The sequence below is a fragment of the Cupressus sempervirens genome, chromosome 1, assembly GCF_028749045.1.
Source record: "Cupressus sempervirens isolate cs-2001-9-10 chromosome 1, ASM2874904v1, whole genome shotgun sequence".
In the NCBI taxonomy this organism is placed as follows: Eukaryota; Viridiplantae; Streptophyta; class Pinopsida; order Cupressales; family Cupressaceae; genus Cupressus; species Cupressus sempervirens.
In genome coordinates, this window is record NC_143118.1 from 323,274,808 (window position 1) to 323,300,616 (window position 25,809).

Here is a 25,809-nt window from a genome sequence, read left to right on the forward strand (position 1 = left end):
TTCTAACCTAGTCTCAGTCAGAACAAGCCAAGTTGAAGACATTGGAGATATTGAATAAATTTGGAATGGAGGACTCTAGACCAGTTGGATCACCTATGTCTACTAGACATAAGCTTTCCAAAAATGATGATTCCAAAGAGGTAGATTAGACTACATATAGATCAATGATTGGAAAACTTTAGTATGTGGTACACACAAGACCTAATATTGCATTAGGAGTTAGAATGGTGGAAAGATTTTCTGCTAATCCAAATGAAAATCATATGATGGCAATAAAAAGAATTATGAGGTATCTAAAAGGTATTGAAGATTATGATTTTTGGTATAAGAAAGGGGACAACTTTGAATTGAAAGCCTTCACTGATGTTGATTGGGAAGGAAGTATTGATGATAGGAAAAGCACTAGTGGTGGAGCATTCTTTCTTGGAAAGAGGTTAGTGTCTTGGGCAAGCAAGAAATGAAATTGTATCTCTTGGTCTACAACAGAAGTAGAATATGTTGCAGGGTAAAAGCATAGATCTGTGTCACCGTTTGTGATACAAAAACCTGTTTTGGTCAAATCTCATTTCTCTATCAAAACTCAATTTTTAAAAAAAACTAAAAATACCCTTTTATAGATTTCAGATTCAATATCATCATTATATAAATTTTTGAGTGTTTTGATTAGCTATAATATGTTATAATCTAAAAATATTATAAGTCAATATTTCAACATTTCAGAAGATGCTCTCTCAAAAAATGAAAAAAAATAGTAAATCATATCAAAAAAAATAAAAAAAATAAATTTATCACTAGAGGAGAGAATCCTCTTCATGAATATGTAATTTTTTTTCAAGAAGGTATAGATTTGATAGGGAAGTTTTGATGGGAGGAAAAAATTGTTGGATTCTGACAAGGTCGAACTTGAGTACTTATAACAAAGAAAATATACATCAAAAATAATTATTTCTTTTTTTGTGCACTAGCTATACATGTCATCTATAAAATATTTTCAAATCATAACAAAAAAAGATGATTTGCACATACTTGTTTGACGGGAACTAAATCCTATATTTTTTACAGTTAAAAAAGGGACTTCAAAATAAAATAAAATGAATAAATTCTTAGTCAAAAAAATAATAAAAATTATAGGCATAAAATTCATACAATTCTACACATTTTATCAGTTTACATCATCTTCATATTTTAAATGCAAATACCATTTTTTTTGTCATTAATGTTGAACTGTCACATTCTGATATCACTTTTCTTTATAAAAGGTGACACAGGTTTGTGCTTTTACCCTGCAGTAAAAGTTAATTATTCCAACATCGGTTCAAACAACTATTTTAGGTATGAAGGAAGAAATTAAGGATCCAATAGTTATCTTCTATGATTTCACCTTGATGCAATTAACATATCCAAGAATCCAATGAAGCATACCAAGACAAAGCATAAACTATCATTTTTTGAGAGAATTAGTGCAAGACAAAGAGGTTAGATTAGAATATGTGAATACAAAGGAAAAAATTGCAAACATATTCACCAAGCCATTACCTAAGGATGCATTTTTGTATCTAAGAGGTAAGCTAGGGGTAATTTGCCTATCTGAAGCTCACTAAACAAAGTTTAAAGATGCATCAACCAAATATTTTGAAGATCAACCAAGTTGATGCAGTATTGTCAAATCAGATTGTATATGAATCAATACATCAGGTACATGGAAAATACATTGGTTGTTGTCTTTGGCATGAGATGTCAAAGAGGGAGAGTTTTCTTTCATATCATATCAGAGAAATTTTGTATTAGCAAGTTCATTTTTTCATAAGAAGAGATAAGTAAGTCAAAGGGAGAGATTTTTGTTAGAGAAAATCATTCCAAAGGAAGAGATTGATGTTAGAGGGAGTTCTCATGGATAAGAGTTAGAATGAAACTAAGGATATTATTCTTACTTCTATTTTGCTCTAAAAAAATATTTATATTATGACATGTTGTGTTGTCATCAATGCCCAAGAGGGAGATTGTTGAAAATAATTATTCAATTGTATGTTGTCTTTGATGTTACACAAAATGTTAACCCTTTACCAAGTAGTCAGTGATAGTCAAGCTCACTCAAGCATCAAAGAAAGTTTCGTATATGTGTTGAGCATTCAATTATAACCAAGTTTAGAGACAGTATTGACCGAGCTCATTCAATTAATGAAGCAGAGTCAGTATTGACTAAGTTGGGTCGGTTAATAGTGATCCTTTGTGTTGACCGAGTACTCAATTCTATATTAGTTGGTTGTCAACATATTAAGTTTGATAAATTTATTGGTTAATACAAGCCGACTTAAGAGATGAAAATTGCTTGATTAAAAGAGTATCCAAGATGACTTGACAAGTTGAATCATATTTATTAAAGGTCAAGTTGAGGATTGAAATGTGGAAAAGATGAAGGAAGAAAATTTGAGGGATATCTATAAAGGGTAGAGCATCTAGGTTGACCAAGCTGCAAAGAACATTTTAATCAAGGAGGATCAAGTAATCAAGATAGAATTGAGATCTGAATCAACAAATTCAGTTGTATCAGCAATCAAGTCAAGTGTGATAGCCCTACTAAAGTTTAATAATTATTAAGATACAAAACAATAAGTAATATATATAATACTTATAAATAACTAATAATATTTTTATTTTAAGTAAAGATAGATAAATAAATAAATACTATTGTAATATATAATGATTAAAGTTATAAATAAATGAAATAATATTAATAAATAATATTTGTATTTAATAGATGTTATTATAATATTTAATCAACCTCATAAACTTAATATCGTTATAGAAACTAAATACTATATCTTAAAATAATAATCAAATCAAATCATTTCTAAATATTAATAATATATTATTTCATAACCCAGAAGGGGTGTGTCATTTCATTTTCAAAAGATGAAACTCTTCTATTAATTAGATGTAATAGGAGGGTCCAAATCATCCATTCAAGGGGGGTTCAATGAAAAATATATCATTCATTACTCAAATTTATCTTATCAAATACAGAAGGAGAATGGGGTCATTATAATTGGTATCAGAGCCTAGTTCCTACCATCCTACAAATTTGGGCTCATGCAAATTCAACTAGTACTAAATAAAAAGAATATAATGGATTCAAAAAATTGTATTAATGTGACACACAACACCAGAGGGACAGTATGAAATGTGATTGCAAATAAAAAGCTACAAGTTTAGAAAGAATATATATGAAGAGGCAAGAAGTATTATCAAAATTGGTGAGCGTTCAATAGTGGCATGAATGTATACAATGATATTAACTTGTACTTCAACGATGATGATATTCTATGTTAGGAATAAGATATCACAACGTTGGATAATTCCTATTCTTATTTTTTTTTTGTAAATGTATTTTTTGCAAATAATGTAATTAAGTGTGAGTGTACATGTCTAGTTGGCATGTTGATGTATCACTCCACTTTCATGTGTCAGCATCTTGAATTGTGTGTAAGGAGATCATGACTGAAACAGTTATGATGGATTCCTATGATGTGTACAAGCTATCTTTGGAATATTTGATGATGGGTAGACATATGGAAATTGATCATTGAGTACTATACACTCGAGTCTCCATCTAGCACGTGGGATTTGGGGCATCTTCCCAAAAAAAAATTGGGTTCCTACTTTTTTGGAGAATGGTAAAACCCTAATATGATTGTTCTTTGGAAGTTGTCCTAAAATGGAAAGCGCATGACATAAGCATTTTTAGGGTTGTAGATTGGAGAGAGTGAAAAATGTATTGTTGGTTGCTATTAGATTAGCCTTCCATGTTCTAATAGAACTTGCATTGCAAGTGTGTTGTAACCTTTGTGTTGAAGAGAATACATTGTGCAGGTTTTGGAGGGGTAGGGTTGTTTTATCAAAAGGTTTTTCCCCACTGGCATATCTTTTTGTTTATGTATTTTCTTTCTCTGTCTATTTTTTGTATTCATGGTTGACTACAATATATTTGTTTACATAATATCGAATCTAAAATTGTAAGGATTTAATAATAATTTGCACAATACTTTCCTTGAGGGATTAGTGTAGGAAGATGTTTCTGCACTTGAGTTTCTTTTCATTCTACAAGTGGCGATAATAGTGTTTAGATATTATTGATAAAACAAAATCCCTTGGTCTAGTGCATTGATTCACTCTAACAATAAGATTGTTAATAACCATCAAATAAAGCTACAATAGGACTGGTGGTATATGGATAGGAACACCATAGCATAACACATGAGAGTCACCCAAACAGAATCTTGGTGTCTCAAGCACAACAAATAATACTGCATGATAAATCAAGGAGGGTCATATCTAATCAAGTCTAGAGAATAATATGATGTGGGAAGAATGAGAGAGGAGACCACCACCTAGATAGAGTTATAAGAAAGAAGATAAATTAAATTGAGTTTCAAAACCAATGTTACCCAACTAAGCTTGTCCATGAGCCACATAGAAAGGACAACCTGAAGATATAAAGGCTTTAAAAGTACTAAGTATAGACAAGCAAGACCTAATCAATCTGTGAGAGTGATTAGATGCATATCAGTCAATTATAATTTTATCACCAAGAAAGGTATGCAAACCCAACTAACCGAACAACATGGATGTGTGGGCCCATTCATAAAGTTGATCGGTGAAAAAGGGGTAGTAAAAATAAGGCATGACTACCATAATCCATTCAAGTGGTCTGCCACATAGGCAAAGCACCCATGACAAATTGAGTGGAAAAGCATTTTTAAAATAAAAGTTGTAAATCCAAGGAAAAGTGCATGTACTGACCCATATGCTACCAATACAGTAACACCATATGAATGAATATATTTTGTGATTGGTGACATTGTCGAAGTTTAGAATGGTATGTCAAAGAACATCATATAAGGTATGTCTCATCATTATTTTTATTTCATTTATATATAGTAATAGGTATTATGAATTTATAATAGGTGTAATGACAATTTCAAACATTAGATATATGTTCTAAAGAAAGGGTTATTACATGAATGATACTATATTCATGGAGACCAATGTGGTCACTCAAGAGTGAAATAACAAAATTTTAAATACTATAATAATTTATAATATTGTTACGAAATATATTGAGAATATAATTGAGTTTAAATACATATTTATAGTATGATTATTTTCTATTCTTTTGCAAGGAGACATTATTCAAAATATTTGTGCTTAAATTCATGATGGACAGGGAGTGTGCATAGGGTGACGAGTAAATCGGTCGCGTTGGGACAAGAGAATCTCAATATGGATAAAAATTTGAGGGAGCCCCAAGCTGAGTGTGTCCAAACTCAAGAAGAAGTAAATCTACCATCCACATCAAAATTAAACATGTTCCTAGTGGGTAGGGAGTATGCACAGGGGGAGGAGTAAATCGGTCATGTTGGGGCAAGAGAATCCCAATATGGATAAAAATCTGAGGGAGACCCAAGCTGATTGTGTCCAAACTCAAGCAATAGTAAATCTACCATCCACTATGGAAATATACACCCTATTATAGTACTGGCTATAGAAGAGTTGTTAAAAATATGCATCTTTGAGAACTTTTGATTTTAAGACAAGGAAAAGGATCGTGACATTCACAATCAAAGTGGTAAAACATTTCCTTACCTTTTCTTATTTCAAATTATAAGCATGATTCTAACATGTATACTATGTGTCTACATCATTTCTTCATGCATTAAAATGTTTGCTTCGTGTCTTCTTCATGTCTTTATGCATTCATGTGTCTACCTCGTGTTTGCATCGTGTCTTCATGCATTAATGAGTCTACTTTGTGTCTTCATCCATATGCTCTTGTACATGCTATTATATACTAAAATTTTTACTTCACAAGTGTCTAACACATATGCAGGGAAGAAAATTAATCTAAACTATGAATTAATTAAAAATCAAATCAATTTCTTGAGGACAAGCAAATTTGAGAGGGGAGGATTGTGATAGCCCTACTAAAATTTAATAATTATTAAGATACAAAGCAATAATTAATATATATAATAATTATAAATAACTAATAATATTTTCATTTTAAGTATGTAATGCCCCGTCAAGGGATCCAAAGAATTAACCTAGTATTTCACTAAGTTTGGTAGCATTTTTTTTTTTAAAAGTAATTACCACATACAACTTATGCACGATAACGGAAGCAATAGAAATGACCATCTAAAGTGTAAACTTAACATATACAATAGATTACATTCTTTAAGATCCCCTTAACATGAATTACTTACATGAATCCATCTAGTACAACATCCACATGAAAATATGATAAGTCCAATGTTCAATTATGACATATCCAACTGCTCATTCATCCACTGTACATGTCATAGGGTATGAAGGCTTAAAAGAATATACATATGTAGAATAAAGTACATCATCCTATTCTAATCCATGATACATCAAAGTAAATATAATCACATGATACTCATGATACAGCATCATAAAAGTCATTTATATCTATCAAAAAGATCAAATAAATAAACTAAGTGCATGGTTCCTCCCAACCGTTAATAGCATCATTAGACCATCATGGATCCTAGCCATCCCTCTGTGTGTAACATTCCAAGCACCGAAGAGATCATTGGTATTATCGTAGTAGGAATGTCACTCCTAAACATCCTACTAACATAAAAAGTAAAGCATAAGATGTCATCATCTAACATATGCTAATCATTAATGAAAGGATACATATCCACCATCACGAAGGATGCATTAACCACAAAGTCTCAATGAATCTCAAATGATAAGAGTGGAAAATACACTACCACCCGACTGCGTGGTACCTAAGTGGTCCACTCCCACCGTGCTGAGGAGATAATCTCAAGTCCCAAACAAGTTATCAAAACCACATAGCACATGACTCTAAAGTCCAGGAATCCTAAAAGTATACTAACTCAAAGGTTCCTATCACAAAACAGACAACTACTTCCCAGAGGCACACAATGACATGTAGGAACCTACTATGCAAGCAGGAAAGTGTCATCGCATTTATCTCATACAAGTTACCCTGGCAGTTAGCTAAACTCCACGGGTCCATACAGATCTCATGCGGCCACTAGTATCCTTTCATACTGACAAGGCATACTATGGAATGCAAGGTCGCAACCATGCGTTCTCTCTACTCCCATCCTAGCCTATACAAGCACTCAAGGCATGGGCGAGAACCAAAAACTCTTATCTTTTTAGGTTCATTCAGTTAGTATTAAGTGTGTGAATATTATCACTTATTAACCAACTTACAATGAGTTACCCTGGCAGCCTCTTAGGGCCCTGGCCCCCATTGCAAGCCACTTCCCGACACTACATGCAGATATCCTACCCTAATGCTCATGGTATCATAAACATAAAGAAAGTCCACAAAATCACCATAATAAGGATCAACAAATATCCATGATTAAAAATCATTAAATATGCATAAAAGCATCAAATCACCATGAGCAACATCCATAGAAAATCATGAACACAATAGCTCTCTATTGGCAACTGAAGTATCACTGATAATCAAAATATCCATTGGTTCTCAATAACCAAAATATATCTCAAAATCATACTGATCGAAGACTCCAAAATGGTTGAGTCAAACATGTCACATCATGACATCATCAATAATAAATCTACATATTAGTCCCATCATGGCGACTATAATATATCCAAGGATAACTGATCGATGACCAAAATAATGGTTAAGTCAAGGGTTCCAGACATAAGAAATCTCAACTATAACAATCAGTATTCACAACCAATTCATAGAGCATTCCATCACATAATCATGGTTGGGTTTATAAAGATCGAATTAAAACATCATCAAGACATCACATTCACATAACCCCCAAGCCTCTGGTAGACGTCCTATACCGGTCAACACTAGTCAACCCAAAACCCAAAACATTAGCATAATGAATACACAATGTAAACACATGTTTTGGTTTTGCTAAGTTTTCAAATTTGAATTCATATGCAAAATCTCAGTTTTTGTATCCCAAGTTTAGAGGAAGAACATTTTCCTACGTTTTTCCATGTATTAATTTTTGGTTGGATTAAAAATCCCCTCTAAACTTCAATTTCCAATTATAACATTTAAAAGACATTTCCACTAACTTAATTTTCATATGCTTCATATATCTTATAATCTTAAACCATTAATTCATAATAGTTAAAACTATAAAATTACAAAACTATTCATCATTAAAAAGAGATGAATTTATAAATCTTTTATTATCAACTTTAAATCTTTTAATAACATATATATATATATATATATATATATATATATATATATATATATATATATATATATATATATATATATATATATATACATTTATATATATTTATATTTAAACATATACATACGTACATATATAATATAATATTTTTTTTTTTTGCATTTTATAAAAAACGGAACCGAATTTTATTAATTTTGATTCATAAAGGAAATCGAATAACAAAGTTTCCTTAGAACAAAGCCGAATCGATTATGCCGTCGGCTGTCACTGTGGTGACAATTGCCGCGGGTACCCTGTGACCAATACAGTCGCGGGTACACTGCGCAACAGGTACCGCGCGCCCCTTCTAAACACGGGTACGGGGTGCGATTTCGCCCCCACCCAACATGCATTAGTATTTGTTTAATCAAACAATCGCAGCGCGATTTAATAAGTTGCGATTCTGCCATAATAAGGTTGTGATTATATAAATATATATATATTATATATATATATGTATGTATGTATATATATATATATAACAAGGTTTATGTATATATATATATAATATACAGAATCTCAGATTGTTTATAAAAATACAAGCTTTCATTTTCAGAACGTCTCTATGAAACTTGTTCTTTTAAGAATTTCTCTGATGACTAATTCTAATGGGTTTGTCCATGAATTGCAACCCTAGTCCATATTATTTTCAGATCTAAACATATGGAATCCTTAAATAAAACTTAATTTCCCAAATTGAAAATGCACAATGAAGACATATGGAAAATACGAAGAAGACAGGGGAAAGTAAGATGCAGAAGTATCATAATGAAATCACAAGAATCTACCCGGATTCTAATGCTAACTCGCTTATCCTCAGACAACCCGCAGAGCAAGCTCCCCTTCTTCAAAATTTTCTCGAATCCTCCAATGCTTCAACTATTCTCCATGCTAACCATACTATCCATGCTATCTCCCAGCTCTCTCTCCAAGCTATTAAGGAATGCCCAAATATATAGAGTTTTCGGATAACCCTAGAATGCTTCTAGAATCAGCTGGAAGATATCGCCAACTAAGCATGGACCTATTTCCAACCTTTTTGATAAGCCATAGGGTTGTAGACACCATGTGCTTAATTGATGCACTAACCCCCGTGTTGTTGGCACATGAAAAATAGGGAACTGCATTATTTCCTATGCAAACTTATAACTCCAATAACTTTTAAATTAATTTTCATTTAAATATTTATAACTCCCACTTTAATCTTCATAACTTTTATTTTAATTTTTATAACTTTTATTATTAATATTTTTTTATTAATTAATTAATATTTTATAATTATTATTTATTTTAATTTCTAATTTTCTTTTAATTTAATTCTTTTATTTCTCGATTAATTCTTCTTGAATTAATTATAATCAAAATATCAAAATCATGATATTTAATCTTCTCAAATAATTAATTTATTAATTAAATCTATTTGTTAAGACTTAATTAATGGAAAATTCACCATAGACCTTCATGATAAAATATGAAAACCCATCATAGGACAATTCATACGAAATCAGTCTAAAAGATTAAAAATCACAAAATATGTCATCCGACACATTCAGTGGGTACTCAACTCAGATACTTGTCCTAACTCACTAGGACAAATGGTTTTAGGGTTTGAGATTTGGACTTGAGAATTTATCTCCCCTCTCTTATCATTGAGATAGTATAATAGGGTACGCTCATCCTGGCAATTCAGGGAAGTCGATACCCGGTACCTACAACCTACAGAAAAGCCATGCATGTACATACAAAATATATAGTGCTAAGCTAAACAGGCAATGGCAGGAAGTGGTGCATCGTGTAGATCCCGACTAAGTAGGTGACTACGACTCCCTTCCTTAACCACATCAGAAACGCCATACAATAAGAAAACACGCACACCATACACATGCAAGTATGGGGTAAGTATCCATAATAAAACACATAAGATAATCAACCATCTAACTAATCATCAGCAGTAACTGAAAACAATATAATGATCATCATATACACATGAAATGTGAAGTCTAAATGATCTCATCATATAATAACTGAATCCATAACAAAATGTCTGATAGTGTCAAAACAATACCACTAATCCATCTACATAAAACTAGTCCATCAAAGTCTGATAACAATAGCAATAATATGTCCAGAGAAGATGTGAACGAGGGTAGGCACTACAAAGTAAAGATAGATAAATAAATAAGTACTATTGTAATATATAATGATTAAAGTTATAAATAAATAAAATAATATAACTAAATAATATTTGTATTTAATAGATGTTATTCTAATATTTAATCACCTCATAAACTTAATATTGTTATATAAACTAAATACTACATCTTAAGATAATAATGAAATCAAATCATTTCTAAATACTAATAATATATTAGTTTATAATTCAGAAGGGGTGTGTCGTTTCATTTTCAAAAGACAAAACCCTTCTATTAATTAGATATAATAGGAGGGTCCAAAGGATCCATTCAAGGGGGGATCATCAAAAAATATATCATTCATTACTCAAATTTATCTTATCAAATACAAAAGGAGAATGGGGTCATTAGATCAAGTCATTGTTACTCTCTAATAATTGTAGTAATGAATCAAATCTCTTAATAGAGTTTTTCTAACAAGTATTCAACAAATCCTCTAACAAGGTGGCATTTGTAGATTGAAGTGTCTGAAGACCTCTAACAAGGTCACTCCTAACAAGGTGAATTAAATACTCTAATAGGGTCACACCTAATAGTGTATTTTGTAACCTTTACAGGTTGGCTCCTAACAGGACTCACTTCATAAGAGTGAAAAATAGTAACTAGTTATAATTGGTTGTTTTCCCAAATTAGATTTTCACATTAAATCTTGGTGTCTCTTGTGTTCATGTTATTTCCTTTATGTTTCTGCAATTAAGTTAAAAAAGGTTAATCACATTAATATCTTAAGATCTAATTATCTCTGTGCTAACCAAGTGATAGTAGTATATTTAGTGTTAACCAAGTTACAAGAGAATATTCAATGTTAATTGAGTTACAACAGAATACTTTGGATTTATTTTGTAGTAATTGATGCACCCCTCCCCTCTCAGTTACTCCTTTCCATTTCCAACACTTATCACATCATCAGATTTTGAGTGAAGTCATCTTGAATTACTCATTGAATTTTTGAGTTTAGATATTTTTAGAAGAGAAAAAGGACCACTTTTGACCCACTTCCATTGCTTATTTTAGTGAACATTCTCTAGCATAACTACTAATCTTTCTTGGAAGATCTTAATCATTTGACACCTTATCCTCGACCAATTAAGCAATTCAAATGGAATAGCCTTCTATAAAAATCCTTTAAATTTCACCAATGAGATGATGCTTATCGATTTCTTTGAAAACTTTGTAAGGATGTGTTATTATCCACTAAGTCACCCTCACTAATTATGTTTTTAACTAAGTTTATGGTGACCAAACAATACTAGGTCACACATGTTAATACATCTTATTTTCACTGACATCACACATTTTAAAGAGAATTTGATGGTTTAAGCCTTGGGAGATACAATTTGAAGGACTTAATTGAAAATTGTTAGATCGAAGCCTCTTAGATCGAACTAAATGTAATATAAAATTATAGTAGTGGAAAATCTAGTCATAAGTTGTCATTAAGCACATGACTAAATCATAAAGAGTATTTTCCATTACTAGCATGCTTCTAAGCTATAAGTCTCAAATAGAGAGAAACCATAATCATTAAAGTTGATGAAAGCTCTACATCCACAAGGTAGTAAACATTAGCGAAACAAACCTATCTACAAGGGAATGAAACTAGACATCTTACATAAATCCATGCATAACAATTAGTTATATTCTAAATAGTTATTACACCAATATGTCTTAATATGTCTAAGATGTATATTTATATCAAAAATAATAATTTGTCATTATAAAATTAAGAAATATAAAAAAACACATGAATCAAAGTTTTATCAATTATAATGGTCTTCTTCAACCTACCATATTATAAACATTGACATCGACTAAAGACATAAAAGAAAAATATATCAATACATTGAATGAGGCTTATATCAATCCCTTTTCTATTATGAAAAGAAAATACTTAGTCTCTTCCAACAACATGTTCTAGTTCTCCATACAAAAACCATTTATGATTGTTCTCAAATATAATATAATAGAAAAGAAATTGTAATCAACCCTTTCATAATTTTTTCCATCAAAGAATGTTCCACTCCATTCAAAAGCCATTAGTGATTATCTATGCACATTTAGATATTGACAACCATTCAAATACATCAAAGTCAGTCCCAATATCACTGTTTCCCATTCAACTTCATTGGTTATCACTATTCCCCATTCGACTTCATTGGCTACCTTTTATCCAAAGATGAAAGAACCACCTTTGACTATCTCACAATAAGATTGCAATTGATAAAATCAAATCTAGACCTAAATTTCTTTGGAAAGCCTTCATTGATTCGGCGGAATGGCAACTTTGTCGAGAATTCTAACTTAAAACTGTGTTTCGAAAAACATTATAAAAGCTGGTTTTCAATAGTGTAACCACGTCCCAAAAAACGATAAAATAAGGGTCTTCACTCCATTCGTTCTCTATATTATTATTCGACAACGATGTCAGTCATACACAATATTTATTTACTTTTTTAAACGTATTTCTATACGATTCTACCGACCATTTCAAATGCTTGCCGAACATTTTCAACGTATTGTATCCCATACTAGACGGATGTACGTTGACGTATTGTTGGCGGCCGAGTGGGATAGAAAGACCAAATTTAGTGTGTCTTGACGTGTTTGAAGGATAACGCTAAGGATGAGTGGTCGTAGCAGATACTTCCGCCTTAATTGTGGCCATGACATGTTTTCAAGTGCATGTGTATATACAGTGTGTATTGACTTCACTAGCCTACTTTTCTACTCCCTTTTTGGGTTTCAATTCAACCGGCCACACCAGGATATTTATTTTTTATTTAGTGGTCTATAGGAATTCTAGTAACGTTTTGTTTTGTATAGTTTAATTGTTATTATTATTATATATAGAGAGAGAATTATTCAATATTATGTTATTTTGTTTATATTTATTTTGATATTTTGGATTAAGCTTTATGATGGATAATAGAATTTGATTTAAAATAAGTTGTACAAAATTCATAATTTTACTTTTGTTGTTTGGTTGATATTATGTTGAATTTGTTAGGCAAGTGCATAAAGAACAATTAATTTAATAATGTAGAGGAGAAGATTTAACAATTATACATCTTTTTTAACACAATCTTTTCAAGTTGTAATATAAATTTATTCACTAGTTTTTAATATGATTTTGTGAGAAACTACATTTTTCAAGCTAATGTTTGATATTTTAGCTACGTAAATTGAATTGTTTGAAAACAATTCATATTGTTGGAGTGAAACATATACATCAAGAGATGTATAATTGCCTTGTAAATTGCCATATAAATTATAAATCTTCAAACTTGTAAATAGAGATACTTTATATTATATCATAATAAATTTGTTCATATATTAGTCATTTTCCTAGTATTATTTTTTTCTTACAAATTATTTTTTCCCAAGTACTTAATTTGAAATTTTCCTCACACAATGTAGGACCAAACATTTCTTTAAAAACTTTCCAACCTAAAAGTACTTTAATATAAACTTTTCCTCACACAATGTAGTACCAAACATTTCTTTAGAAACTTTCCAACCTAAAAGTACTTTAACATATATCTTTAATAACTAAAATATTTTTAATATCCTGCCCACAAACTATTTATAGAGATCTTAACAATGGATATATTAGTTTTTAAAGTTGAATTTAAACAATGCATATTAAACAAGATAGGCCCCTTCAATTTTCAATTTTCATTTCTCGATAGTTTCTTTTCTTAAAAAAATACATTTTACTTTTCTCTCACATTATCTATCAAAGTTTTACAATAAATAGATAAAAACATTAATCTATTAGTAACATATTATTTATGTTGCTTATATTTTATTATTTTAAAAATATAATATAAATATAATTAGTATATATAATATATTATTTAGACTATTTTTTTTAAAATAATAATTTAAGCATATTAAATATAATTTACAATATATCATATATTAATGATATCTATCCAATATATAATGTATTCAATCGTATAAAATGTTTAATATTGATGATAATGTATTTAATATTAATTAATTATTAGTATATTGTAACAAACAACTATTGCTATCAACATTGATATATTAGATAACCTAAATACATAATATATTTAATAATAGTTACTATTAATAAATGAAATATTAATTAAAATACAATGAATCTCTTTAAAATTAGTAATAGTTTAGAAAATACTTAGAAAAGAAGTAATATATTTTATCTTATTTAAATTAAATATATGAAATATTTTTATCAAATGTGTTATTTTATTTGTATAGATACATTGAAAACTATTTAACTTTATTAAAACTAAAGGTTGGTTGTGGTTAGTCCATAAAAATTAATTTAAAAATTGAACTTAAATAATTTGATACATAATTTTATTGTAAATATTTATTTATTTATTTTAATCTATAAATTTAGATTTATGTTCATGTATCTTTATTAAATTTTAAAATCTACACAAATGAATTTTAATGTGTGTATATATGTATGTATGGTACATATTATATTTATTAAAAAATAATTGCATAGTTAAATAAATAAGAAAATATATCTAGTAATGACAAATAATAATTTTTTTCTATCTAAATGTAAACAAACATGATACATATGCAACATTGGAAGAAAGTGAAATGGGCAAATAAATGTAATCTTTATATTTGATATTTGTAATCCAACAATGAGTGCATGAGTTAAGTTTTCCATATTATTAGGCATAGGCCTGAATCTATCTAATTTTTAACCTTGTATATTCAAATACAAAATGTTCTAAATTAAAACTCATGGCTGACACAAGAAGAATACTTCTAAAGAATTTAAGAGTATACAAATGCCTGGATGTTATCTTCATCAACCATGATCTACCTTACCATTATGTATGTATGTATGAACCTTACATGTGAATTCTAGAAAAAAGGGATAAGGATTTCAAGAAAAAATCTTGCATTATGAATCATAAATGTCTGGAATATTTCCATATCTTGGTGCAATGGCCAAGATGAAAATTCGAAGCTGAAACATGTATTATCACTGGTTTAAACTTTCGATCTCACCGCCTCCTACTGTTTTTAGTCGAGAACGATATGTGAACGAAGTCGCGGATTACGAGTCAACCACGTAATCTCCTTCAATGTCGCGGGTCCCTGTCTATCGACTAAGCTTCTCAGACATACATATACAAACAAACACAACCCACCCTCTGTAAAACTTCATAGCAGCATACGATCACAATGTCACCTAATGTGAATTCATGCTTTCTAAGCCTCCTCATATTTTCATTCCAAGTGATAAAAATCCAAGTTTTAGCCTGCAGCATTCCACCACCCACGGTCGAATGCAACGGCTCGGGATGCACTCTGTACAACAACCAGGGATTGTGGGAAGATCACGCTCCGTGCAAAGCCGCCAAATCCGTCTTTCCAACCAACGAAGCCCAACTGGTGGCTGCAGTTGCCGAGGGCGTGAAGAAAAAGCAGAAAATCAATGTTATCAGCGGGTGGGCTCATAGTCACACACGGCTTGCATGTGTGGGCGAAGGCGGGCTCATCATCAGCACAAGAGATTTCGCGAACAAACTTCAGGTCGACAACAAGGCTAAAACAATTACAGTCGACCCGGGCGTTATTTTACGGGATCTCTTGGACGAAGCCGCAAAAGCCGGCCTTGCTTTCCCGACGTCGACTTCCTGGGACGGCGTCTCGGTCGCCGGATCTGTGAGCACGGGAGCTCACGGCAGTGGGCTCGTCGGAAAAGGATCCGCCATCAATGAATACGTCGTCGGAATGAGGCTCGTCGTTCCTGCGCCTGCTTCCGAAGGGTATGCAAAGGTTATTCAGTTGACAGGAAGTGATGAAGATCTGAAAGCCGCCAGATTTTCCTTGGGAACTCTGGGAGCAATCTCGCAGATTACGTTTGCTCTGGAGCCCATGTTCAAGCGATCTGTGACTTTGAGCTTGGAGGACGACGCTGGATTGGAAGATCGGCTTGAGAGCTTCCTGAGAAGTACAGAATTTGCAAATATATATTGGTATGTTGGCCATGCAAAGGCTTTCTTGGGTAAAATCGACAGAGTTTCTGTGAATACGAAGGGCAATGGCATCAACAAGTCGTCTTACCAGCCCACCACGGTCGCCAAAACGGAACAGAGCGCCGCTAAATGTACGGTTTTTCAATTCTTTACAGAATGTACCCAAATGACAAATTAACTCATGTTTGGGTACAATTTCATGTACTTGTTTGCAGTAAATGTTGAATTTTTATTTGTTTTCAATTCGTGCAGATGAGGCAATCGAAGCGAAACAGGATGCGGTTGGGCTGTGCAACGAGACGGGAAAATCGATGAACAACAGAGTGGCGTCGGGCAGCGGATTTCTCAACGACGGAGAAAATTTCACGGGGTACCCCGTTGTGGGATTGAATCACCTGATGCAAGCGGCCGGTGGATGCCAAGATTACCATCAAAAGAAAGACAATGAATCGTCATGTTCGGCATCCGAAATCACGGATAAAAACCAGACGATCTGTGGGTGGGATCGGCGTGTGAAATCAAGATTGACATTTGATCTTGAAATTAGGGTTCCTCTCTCTCGGGCCCCGGAAGCCATAAAAGATGTGAAAAAGATCAGAGATCTGAATCCCAATGCCCTCTGTGCCCTCGAAGGTTCAGGGATCGTTATGCGGACGATCAAGAAATCTGAAGCTTTTCTCGGCCCTCCGGAAGACATGGTAACATTTGAGGTCATTTATTACAGGAACCGAGCGGCTTATGTTCCAAAATTCAGCATGGATATTTACCAGGAGATTGAGCAAGTATTGATTGAGAAACATGGTGGGAATCTGCACTGGGGGAAATCCGGCGGCCATTTGTTCGATGGATTGGCCAAGAGAACCGTGAATTTGCCCAAATTCTTGGAGGCTAAGAAGAGGCTTGATCCACAAGGGTTGTTCTCCAATGACTGGACGGATGCTTTGTTGGGGCTTGGTGGTAAAAAAGTGGAGATTTTGAAGAATGGATGTGCATTGGAGAAGCTCTGCAAATGTAGAGAGGATGTCCATTGTGCGCCTGATAAAGGTTATCTGTGCAAACCGGGCCGAGTTTGGACAAACGCTCGTGTTTGCAGAATAGGCGACTGAGAAATTTCTTCTTTTGTTGAACAGTAATAACGGATTAGGCTGGTCAAATAATCCATAGTACGGATTAAGTTAATTTTATTAGAGAACTAAATGGTTTTATGAAACGTCAAGCTGTTGATTTTCTGCCTGTCTCGGTGCACGAATCCATTTAAAAACAAACAAATCTGTCAATGTTTGATTGTTTTTTCTATTGAACAGCAATAAGTTATAATCAAATAAGCCAATATGTTGTTTTATTATAAGCGGCTGATTAAATCAAATTTATTGAAGAAATGAGTTGTTAAATGTTTTATAAAGGATAAACTGGTAATTTTCTGTCTGTCTTATTGCACGGATCCATTAAAAAAAGCAAAAACTGCAGCTGTGTTATACAAGAGTGGAAAATGCAATTGGGGCACATAGTTTGTAGCAACATGTTTTCCGCTTCTTCTAATTGTTCGTAAGCCTTTGTCCGATGTTATCAAGGTAGTCAACCTTTTTTAATTTTTAATTTGTACTTTCTCCCGTTTTGCCTTCTTAACAATTTTTTTCCATTATTTTATTCATCTTCTAAAGTTTGTCTTGGAATGTTTGTTGTACTTTATTTAAAATTCTTATACTACGTGCCTTTGTCTTAGATTCTGATGGCTTCCGAGCAATGCTTGAGTTTGACGGTCACCCTTACCTTGCTAATTATCCAATTTTTTAAAATGACGTTTTGATTTCAAATAAATCAAACAAATATTTTTAAATTAATATAAATATATAACAAAAACATATAAAAATATTTATTCAATATTAGTAAAATAAGTTTTTAAATCATTTATATTCTTTTTAGAAACAATCTAAATTAGAAGTTGAATGTGTAATAATTAAAATAAAAATATATATAATAATAAAAATAGAAATGCAATACAAGAGCTTACAATGCATTGGTAAATTGTGAGTCCAATTTTTGTATTATTTAATAAAATATCAAATTGTCTATAATCAATTTAGATGTCATATTTGCTGTCTTAAAATGTAGGTTGTTCACAATCAACTATCGCCCCTAGCTAACTAGCCGACTCAATTCTTTATATTAGATTTTTTTAAAATTAAATTAAATAATACAAAAGCAATGCAAATCAAGTGTCATCAACTATCATACCAATCTCCATATTATATATATAAAGCGACTATTAAAAAGAGAACTACATATTTTCTTATGACAACTCACAATCTCTTAAACTACTCTAAATAAATCCAATTATTACTAACTTGTGTTAAAGAATTGTGAACTTTAAAAAGTACTTTTTATGGATAAAGATTATTTATTTACTTTCAAATATAACAAAATTTTGATCTAATATAACGTAATTAAAAAGACTATTTTAAATAGTCTTAGTCATTTACCAACTAATCATATACATACTAATTAAAAATTAGTTAAGACAAATTGTTTGACTATTTTATATATATATATATATATATATATATATATATAATTTCTTAAATAGCATCTTCTTTATAAACTTCTCTATATATGTGCTGATATCTTGAAAACAATTTTAACCAATATTAAATAAAATAAAATATCATTTCCAAATACAAATGTATAAATTACTCTCAAAATGTGATCTTCCATAAAGACAAAACCAAAAACAAATCTTTTTCAGACTTCAGAAATCATTATAAATTTCTTTGATCTATATCAAGGATAAAGAAATAACAAAACAGAAACAAGCTCTAAAAAGAAAATCGGAGGACCAAAAAAACCTAACCACTAGATGACACTTATTTACGTGTGCATAAATTTTTAAACCTTTGTTGCCTATCATTTTCAATGTATTATATGTGGAATATAATCGCCAACTGGAATTCAAGACCAAATTTAGTGATAGATGAGGTGTCGTAACGATTAGATGATGAAATTGTGGATAAGATTTGGGAAAAGTTTGGAAGAAGTGATGCCTAAATTGTGGGCATAACTGGTTCAGTTTCACGTTCATTGCCTCTGTATATCTGTACCGCGTACTGATTCCCTAGCTTGCGGACTTTTCTACCAGCCGCGTCAACTAAATTAGGATTTGCAACGGAATGGATTTAGCGAATTTTTTTGTGTGATTCGAAACATTGATGATAAAAAATCTTTACACAATCGAATCCACAAATATATCAGTTTATTTTTGCTATGGATTGTGGAAATTTGATCTCTTTAATTAAACGCTTATGATATTAAAATAGCATGGAATTAAAAAAATAAGGCACTGATAAAGAAGCGAGATACTCTCTAAAAAAGGATTTGTGCATTTAAACTTTGGTTTAAATTATTGTTATTTTTAATTTATTAAAATGGAGTTTTCTTTATAAGGCTTTTTTTTTTTAAATATCATGTTTAATAGTAGATTTTAATTAATAGGTTTTTTTAAAAAGGGTTTTGCCATCTTTTTCAAATATGATGGAAATAAACATTTTTAAAATAATCTATATAATTTATAAATAATTTTATTATGATATATTATTATTTTATCTATATTATTTTTTATGTTTAGCAAAAATATATTCACTTTCATTTATTTTTCTTGAGATTGTTTAATTAAATTAAATTAGTTTGATCTTGAGAGTACATTATCTCAAGTTAAATTATGATCTTGAGAATGCATTAAGCTATGGACATATTCATTTGAATTTGAATTTTGTTTTTAAATATGAATTTTTTAGTGGGCATATTCATTTTTATTTGAATTTTGTCTTTATGTGAATTATTTAGTGGACATATTCATTTTCATGTGAATTTTTTCTTTATGTAAATTATTTATAAGACATATTTATTTTCATTTGAATTTTGTCTTTATATTAATTATTTAGCCATGTTCACAAGGGAATGGGTTTCAATCGGAAAAAGGATCTAAAGTTTCTCACCTTAAGTTTCCAACATCTAAAATATTGAACAATGATATATTGATATTTTGTAAAACTCCAACATAAAACCAAGATATGAAAGGTATTGTTTAGGGTTCTAGACATCAAAGATGTAGCCACATCTACATTTTGATTGAATTATTCAAAAACACCACTAAAAAGGTTTAAACAAAAAATATGTATCAAGATATTTATTAGCTATTGTCTCGTAGCATCTGGTTTGTTAATAATTTGTTGTGACTTTGAAAGTGAATACTTTGTTTCCATTATTAGATTGAAATATAATGACTAATATGCTTAATTTTATGAGAAATAAATAATAGAATTAAAAAATAAAGGAACATTATTATGTCCCACCATTGTGATTTTATTCATTTGTTGGACTCTTTCTCTACATACACAATTTTAACTTTTCTCTTACATAATTTGTTCATAGATTTATTTTTTGTGCTCTTTCAAACCTAGAAACTCATCTCATACCAAAAAAACCCATTTAATCTATATAATGGTCAAGAATCACATGTGAGAAATTAAAACATTCTAGTTGTATACTATTATTGATATCTTAAATACATCAATCTCAAAAAAATTTTTTTTTTTTTTATATGTGCCTGGTAAACTTTTTAACGTGATCGGTAGCGTTGGTGCGACACGCCCACTGGTACCACGAGGACGGGGGAGACTAGAACCCGTGACCAACCCCCTGCAACAGGGAAGATTTAGCCAACCAAGCTAGGGCCCCCGCCCCAATCTCAAAACAATTTTACAATATTATTCTTGATTTAAAATTTAAAATCATATTATTTTATATAAAGTAAATTTAATTTGTTTTAGAGTTATTTAAGAAAATTTCATTGACTTAGAGGAAGGGTACCAAGAAATTTATAGCTAACCTCACACATCAAACCAGGGCTTCACTTAGTGAATATGGGTTATATCATGTGTGTTCAAGAAATACTAAAGAATACCTTATTTTCAAAAAGTATTGTCCCAAACTCTTTTTCCATTGTCACACTCCAATACCCACTCAATACTTCACACACACACCTTTTTTCTCTATAGACCCTCATCTCCTAATATAGGCAATATATCACCCTATCGTGGTCCACTTTAAGCCCCTCAATATGAACACATGTGATAGGGTATTGCCTCATAAGTGAAGCCCACATGTCTCATCATAAGCCTCTAAACAGTACACAAATGTGGTTCCAAGAAAAGTAGTCAAGTAACCTTAGAAGAAACTTCATGGTTAAGCATGTTTGAGTCAGAGTAGTTCTAAGATGGGTGACATCATGGAAAGTCTTGGTGCTTCACCTCTATCAACATCACCTAGATGTAATGAGTGCTAAGTTTTCATTTATTTTCATTAAATATGGATTCTTGTGAACCACTACTCATGGAACATGAGTCATTGAGTTTGATTTTAAAAATACATAGTTGAATCTTAATAGTAATATCAAAATACATCAAATGTTGACAAATTTTTAGTATTCTTTGTATGGAATTAAGTGTTTATAGGTATTGTTTTGGCTTATAGGTAGTTAGAATGAATTTTGTGGGATTTGTCAGGTATGCAAGGTTTTCATTCATAGAGTTATTTTAACTATTTGATATGAGAGTTTTCGATATCCTTGTAATGAGAAAGACTTATTCATGGGTTCGAGAACTTTTCAACCTCTCCAACAAACCAAGGGCCCATTGACAAAAGGTTATCATTTTGTATTTGATGTGTCATAAATATTTTATTTTATTTTATTTTCTACTCACTATAACCACCACAAAATTTATACAATAGATCCAATACTTATCTTCATGTTCCCATATAATTGTTTATGTGCAATTTCTAGCCACTTGTTCCCTGCAATATTATTAATTATAACAAAATGATAAATTAGAATATTTCCCTATTTTCATAAAGTAGTTGTTGCTTACAAATAAAAAAATAAGCTTTAAAAAAAATGGAAGGTGTAGAAACAAGTAGCAAATGGTTATTTGATAAAAATGATGCGACTCCACAATCATCTTTTTCCTTTTTTTTTGGTTTCCAAACTTCCCTCCAAATCGTGTCCAAACATTTATATATATAAACAACAAAATTTAACTTTTGTGAAGCTGTTACCTCGACAGATTGCTCTTTAAATTTTGAACAATAACTACTCCCCAGATTGCTCTTAGAATTTTGAACAATAATTGCTTGGGAAACCCACCTTACATGTTTTTTATACCAATCAAATTGTAACCCCAAATATACATGAATCTCTATCAGTCCAGTAAACAAAATTTCAAGCAAACCCTAGTTAGCAAATCCAAAGCTCGGCAATGCAAGAGAGAGATTACCAGACCCTTCCACCATATAAACAAACACAAACTATAAGTAAGTCAATCATCAATGCAGTAAATGAGCACAATGTCGCCTCTTGCGAAAACATGCTTTCTGAGCCTCCTCATATTTTCTTTCCAGGTGACAAAAACACAAGTTCTGGCCTGCAGCATTCCACCACCCACGGTTAAATGCAACGGGTCAGGGTGCAAAATATACAACAACCAGGGATTCTGGGAAGACCGCTTTCCCTGCAAAGCCGGCAAATCAGTCTTTCCAGCCAACGAAGCCGAACTGGTGGCTGCAGTCGCCGAGGGCGTGAAAAACAACCAGAAAATCAACGTGATAAGCGCGTGGGCGCACAGTCACACACGGCTCGCATGTGTGGGAGAAGGCGGGCTCATCATCAGCACAAGAGATTTCGCAACAAATCTCATGGTCGACAAGACCGCCAAAACAATCACAGTCGACCCGGGCGTTGTTTTCCGAGATCTGTTGAACGAAGCAGCCAAGGCCGACCTCGCTTTCCCGACGTCGACTTCCTGGGACGGCGTCTCGGCTGCCGGATCAATCAGCACGGGAGCTCACGGCAGCGGCCTCGTCGGAAAAGGGTCCGCCATTAACGAATACGTCGTCGGAATGAGACTCGTCGTTCCTGCGCCTGCTTCCGAAGGGTATGCTAAAGTTATTCAGTTGACAGAAAGTGATGAAGATCTGAAAGCCGCCAGATTTTCATTGGGAACTCTGGGGGCCATCTCGCAGATTACGTTTTCTCTGGAGCCCATGTTCAAGCGATCTGTGACTTTGAGCTTGGAGGACGACGCTGGATTGGAAGATCGGCTTGAGAGCTTCCTGAGAGGCTCCGAATTTGCAACCATTAACTGGTATGTTGCCCATGGAAAAGCTTTCATGGGGAAAATCGACAGAGTTTCTGTGAACACACCAGGCAATGGCGTCAATAAAGGGTCTTATATTCCCACCACGGTCGCCAATGAAGAAAAAGGCGCTGCCAAATGTAAGTATCATATAAAGCTATCAGATTTCTACAATTCATTATAATTATCATATATATTTTCTGAATTCGATTTAGCATTAACGTTTTGGATCATCTTCATGAAAGTGAGCGCAAGATATAACAGACATCAGATCCAAAACTTTGATGCTAAAAATAAACACAATCTAATCCAAATTTCAAAAAAAAATTATATGATCGATTACACTTCGTGGGTATCAGATGAAATTAACTCTTTCTCTACAATTTCCGGTAAAATGAATCCTAATCTGCATTGCATTGCATGCAGATGATGCTTTCGAAGCGAGCGATGATACAGAGAGACTATGCAACGAGACAGGGGAATCCATTAACAGAAAACTGGCAGCAGGCGGTGGATTTCTCAACGACGGATTGAATTTCACCGGATACCCAGTTGTGGGATTGAATCACCTGATGCAATCTTCCGGTGGATGCCAAGATTACCATCAAAAGCAAGACAATGAATCGTCCTGTACGGCCTCCAAAATTACGGATAAAAACCAGTCGATTTGTGGGTGGGATCGGCGAGTAAAATCCAGGCTTTCATTCGATCTGGAAACTAGGGTTCCTCTATCTCGGGCCCCGGAAGCCATTAAAGACGTGAAAAAGATCAGAGATCTGAATCCCAATGCCCTCTGCAGCGTCGAAGGTTCAGGGATCATTATGCGTACGATTAAGAAATCTGAGGCCTTCCTTGGCCCGCCGGAAGATATGGTGACATTTGAGCTTGCTTATTACCGGTCCAGAAAGGCTTATGTTCCGAAGTTTCACATGGACATATACCAGGAAATCGAGCAATTGTTGATTGAGAAACATGGAGGGAATCTGCATTGGGGCAAGTCGGGCGGTCATTTGTTCGAGGGATTGGCGAAAAAGACGGTGAATTTTCCCAAATTCATGGAGGTTAAGAATAGGCTTGATCCCCAAGGAGTGTTCTCTAATGACTGGACGGATTCCTTGTTAGGGAGATGGGATAAAAATGTAGAGATTTTGAAGAATGAGTGTGCGTTAGAGAAGCTCTGCAAATGTAGAGAGGACAGCCACTGTGCGCCTGATAAAGGTTACCTGTGCAAACCAGGTCGGATTTGGACAGATGCTCGCGTTTGCAGAAAAGGAAACTGAAGAATCTGTTCTTCACATTCATGGCTTTTGTTATTGTTGCCCTTAAGCAACTAGGTTTAGAATTCTTATAGCTGTAGTTATGTTAATGGTAGAGCTTGTCTGTACTCAAAACCAATGATTTGCAGAACTTCTCAAACAGCTGTTTGACAATGATTCTCTGCAACCACCATACCTTTAGGCCCCGTTTGGTTGGGGAAGATGATTTTTTGACATAACCAGGTTATCTTATAACCAGGTTTTCGAAAACCTGGTTTTGTGGTTTGGAAAGCCAATGGTCCGTTTGGTTGACGCGGAAGATGAATATACTGTGGACCCCACAATATTATTAAAAAAACTGTCATAAAATTCAAACCCTGGTTTTAATTTCGAATTCCACCTTTTTGTTGGAAGAAACTTCTTCCAATTTTTGACCAACATTGGAAGATGAAATTGAAAACCAGGTTATAATTTTAACCAACCAAACACCAAAGTTTTTTGGCAAAACCTGGTTTTGCCTTGATAACCCGGTTTTGGCCCTCATCTTCCAGCAACCAAACGGGGCCTTAAAGTAGGAACGGATTGAGTTGTTTTATTAAACAAGTAAATGGTTTTATGTATGACAAATTGTCAATTTATTGTCTTTCTCATTGAACTAAGCTTGTAGAAAAAATAGAAGTTGCTACCATGTTTCTTCTTGCTTATCAATTTGGTTTCACACACATCCATGATTGTAGATAGCTAAGTTTTTTCCATCTTTATATGTTATTGTGGTTTAGTGATGGGTAGGAGGAAGAATGAACTCTAGGAAGCCAATTAACAGATCATTATATAGATATATTTTATTAATCACATGCGTTAACTTTAAAGAACTCATAAATTAATTT

The 25,809-nt window shown here is 32.5% G+C and overlaps 2 protein-coding genes across 2 annotated transcripts; both read left to right on the plus strand.

Moving 5' to 3' along the window:
- The first annotated feature begins 15,656 nt into the window (after positions 1-15,656).
- LOC149577459 (putative L-gulonolactone oxidase 1) lies at positions 15,657-17,715 on the plus strand. The gene is made up of 2 exons (XM_089823912.1): positions 15,657-16,613; positions 16,735-17,715. The coding sequence occupies exons 1-2, from the start codon at positions 15,686-15,688 to the stop codon at positions 17,586-17,588; spliced, it is 1,782 nt and encodes a 593-aa protein (XP_089680038.1). The 5' UTR covers positions 15,657-15,685; the 3' UTR covers positions 17,589-17,715.
- Positions 17,716-22,711: 4,996 nt separating this feature from the next.
- Positions 22,712-25,272, plus strand: LOC149577460 (L-gulonolactone oxidase 2-like). The gene is made up of 2 exons (XM_089787376.1): positions 22,712-23,806; positions 24,093-25,272. Exons 1-2 carry the CDS (start codon positions 22,870-22,872, stop codon positions 24,944-24,946), a joined length of 1,791 nt encoding a protein of 596 aa, XP_089643502.1. The 5' UTR covers positions 22,712-22,869; the 3' UTR covers positions 24,947-25,272.
- Positions 25,273-25,809: the final 537 nt, after the last annotated feature.

Bases quoted from the DNA above. Each gene is read 5' to 3' on its own strand.
- LOC149577459 (XM_089823912.1), top strand. From the start codon at position 15,686: ATGTCACCTAATGTGAATTCATGCTTTCTAAGCCTCCTCATATTTTCA. The intron at 16,614-16,734 runs GTACGGTTTTTC...CAATTCGTGCAG, and splicing joins GGAACAGAGCGCCGCTAAAT to ATGAGGCAATCGAAGCGAAA.
- LOC149577460 (XM_089787376.1), top strand. From the start codon at position 22,870: ATGAGCACAATGTCGCCTCTTGCGAAAACATGCTTTCTGAGCCTCCTC. The intron at 23,807-24,092 runs GTAAGTATCATA...CATTGCATGCAG, and splicing joins AGAAAAAGGCGCTGCCAAAT to ATGATGCTTTCGAAGCGAGC.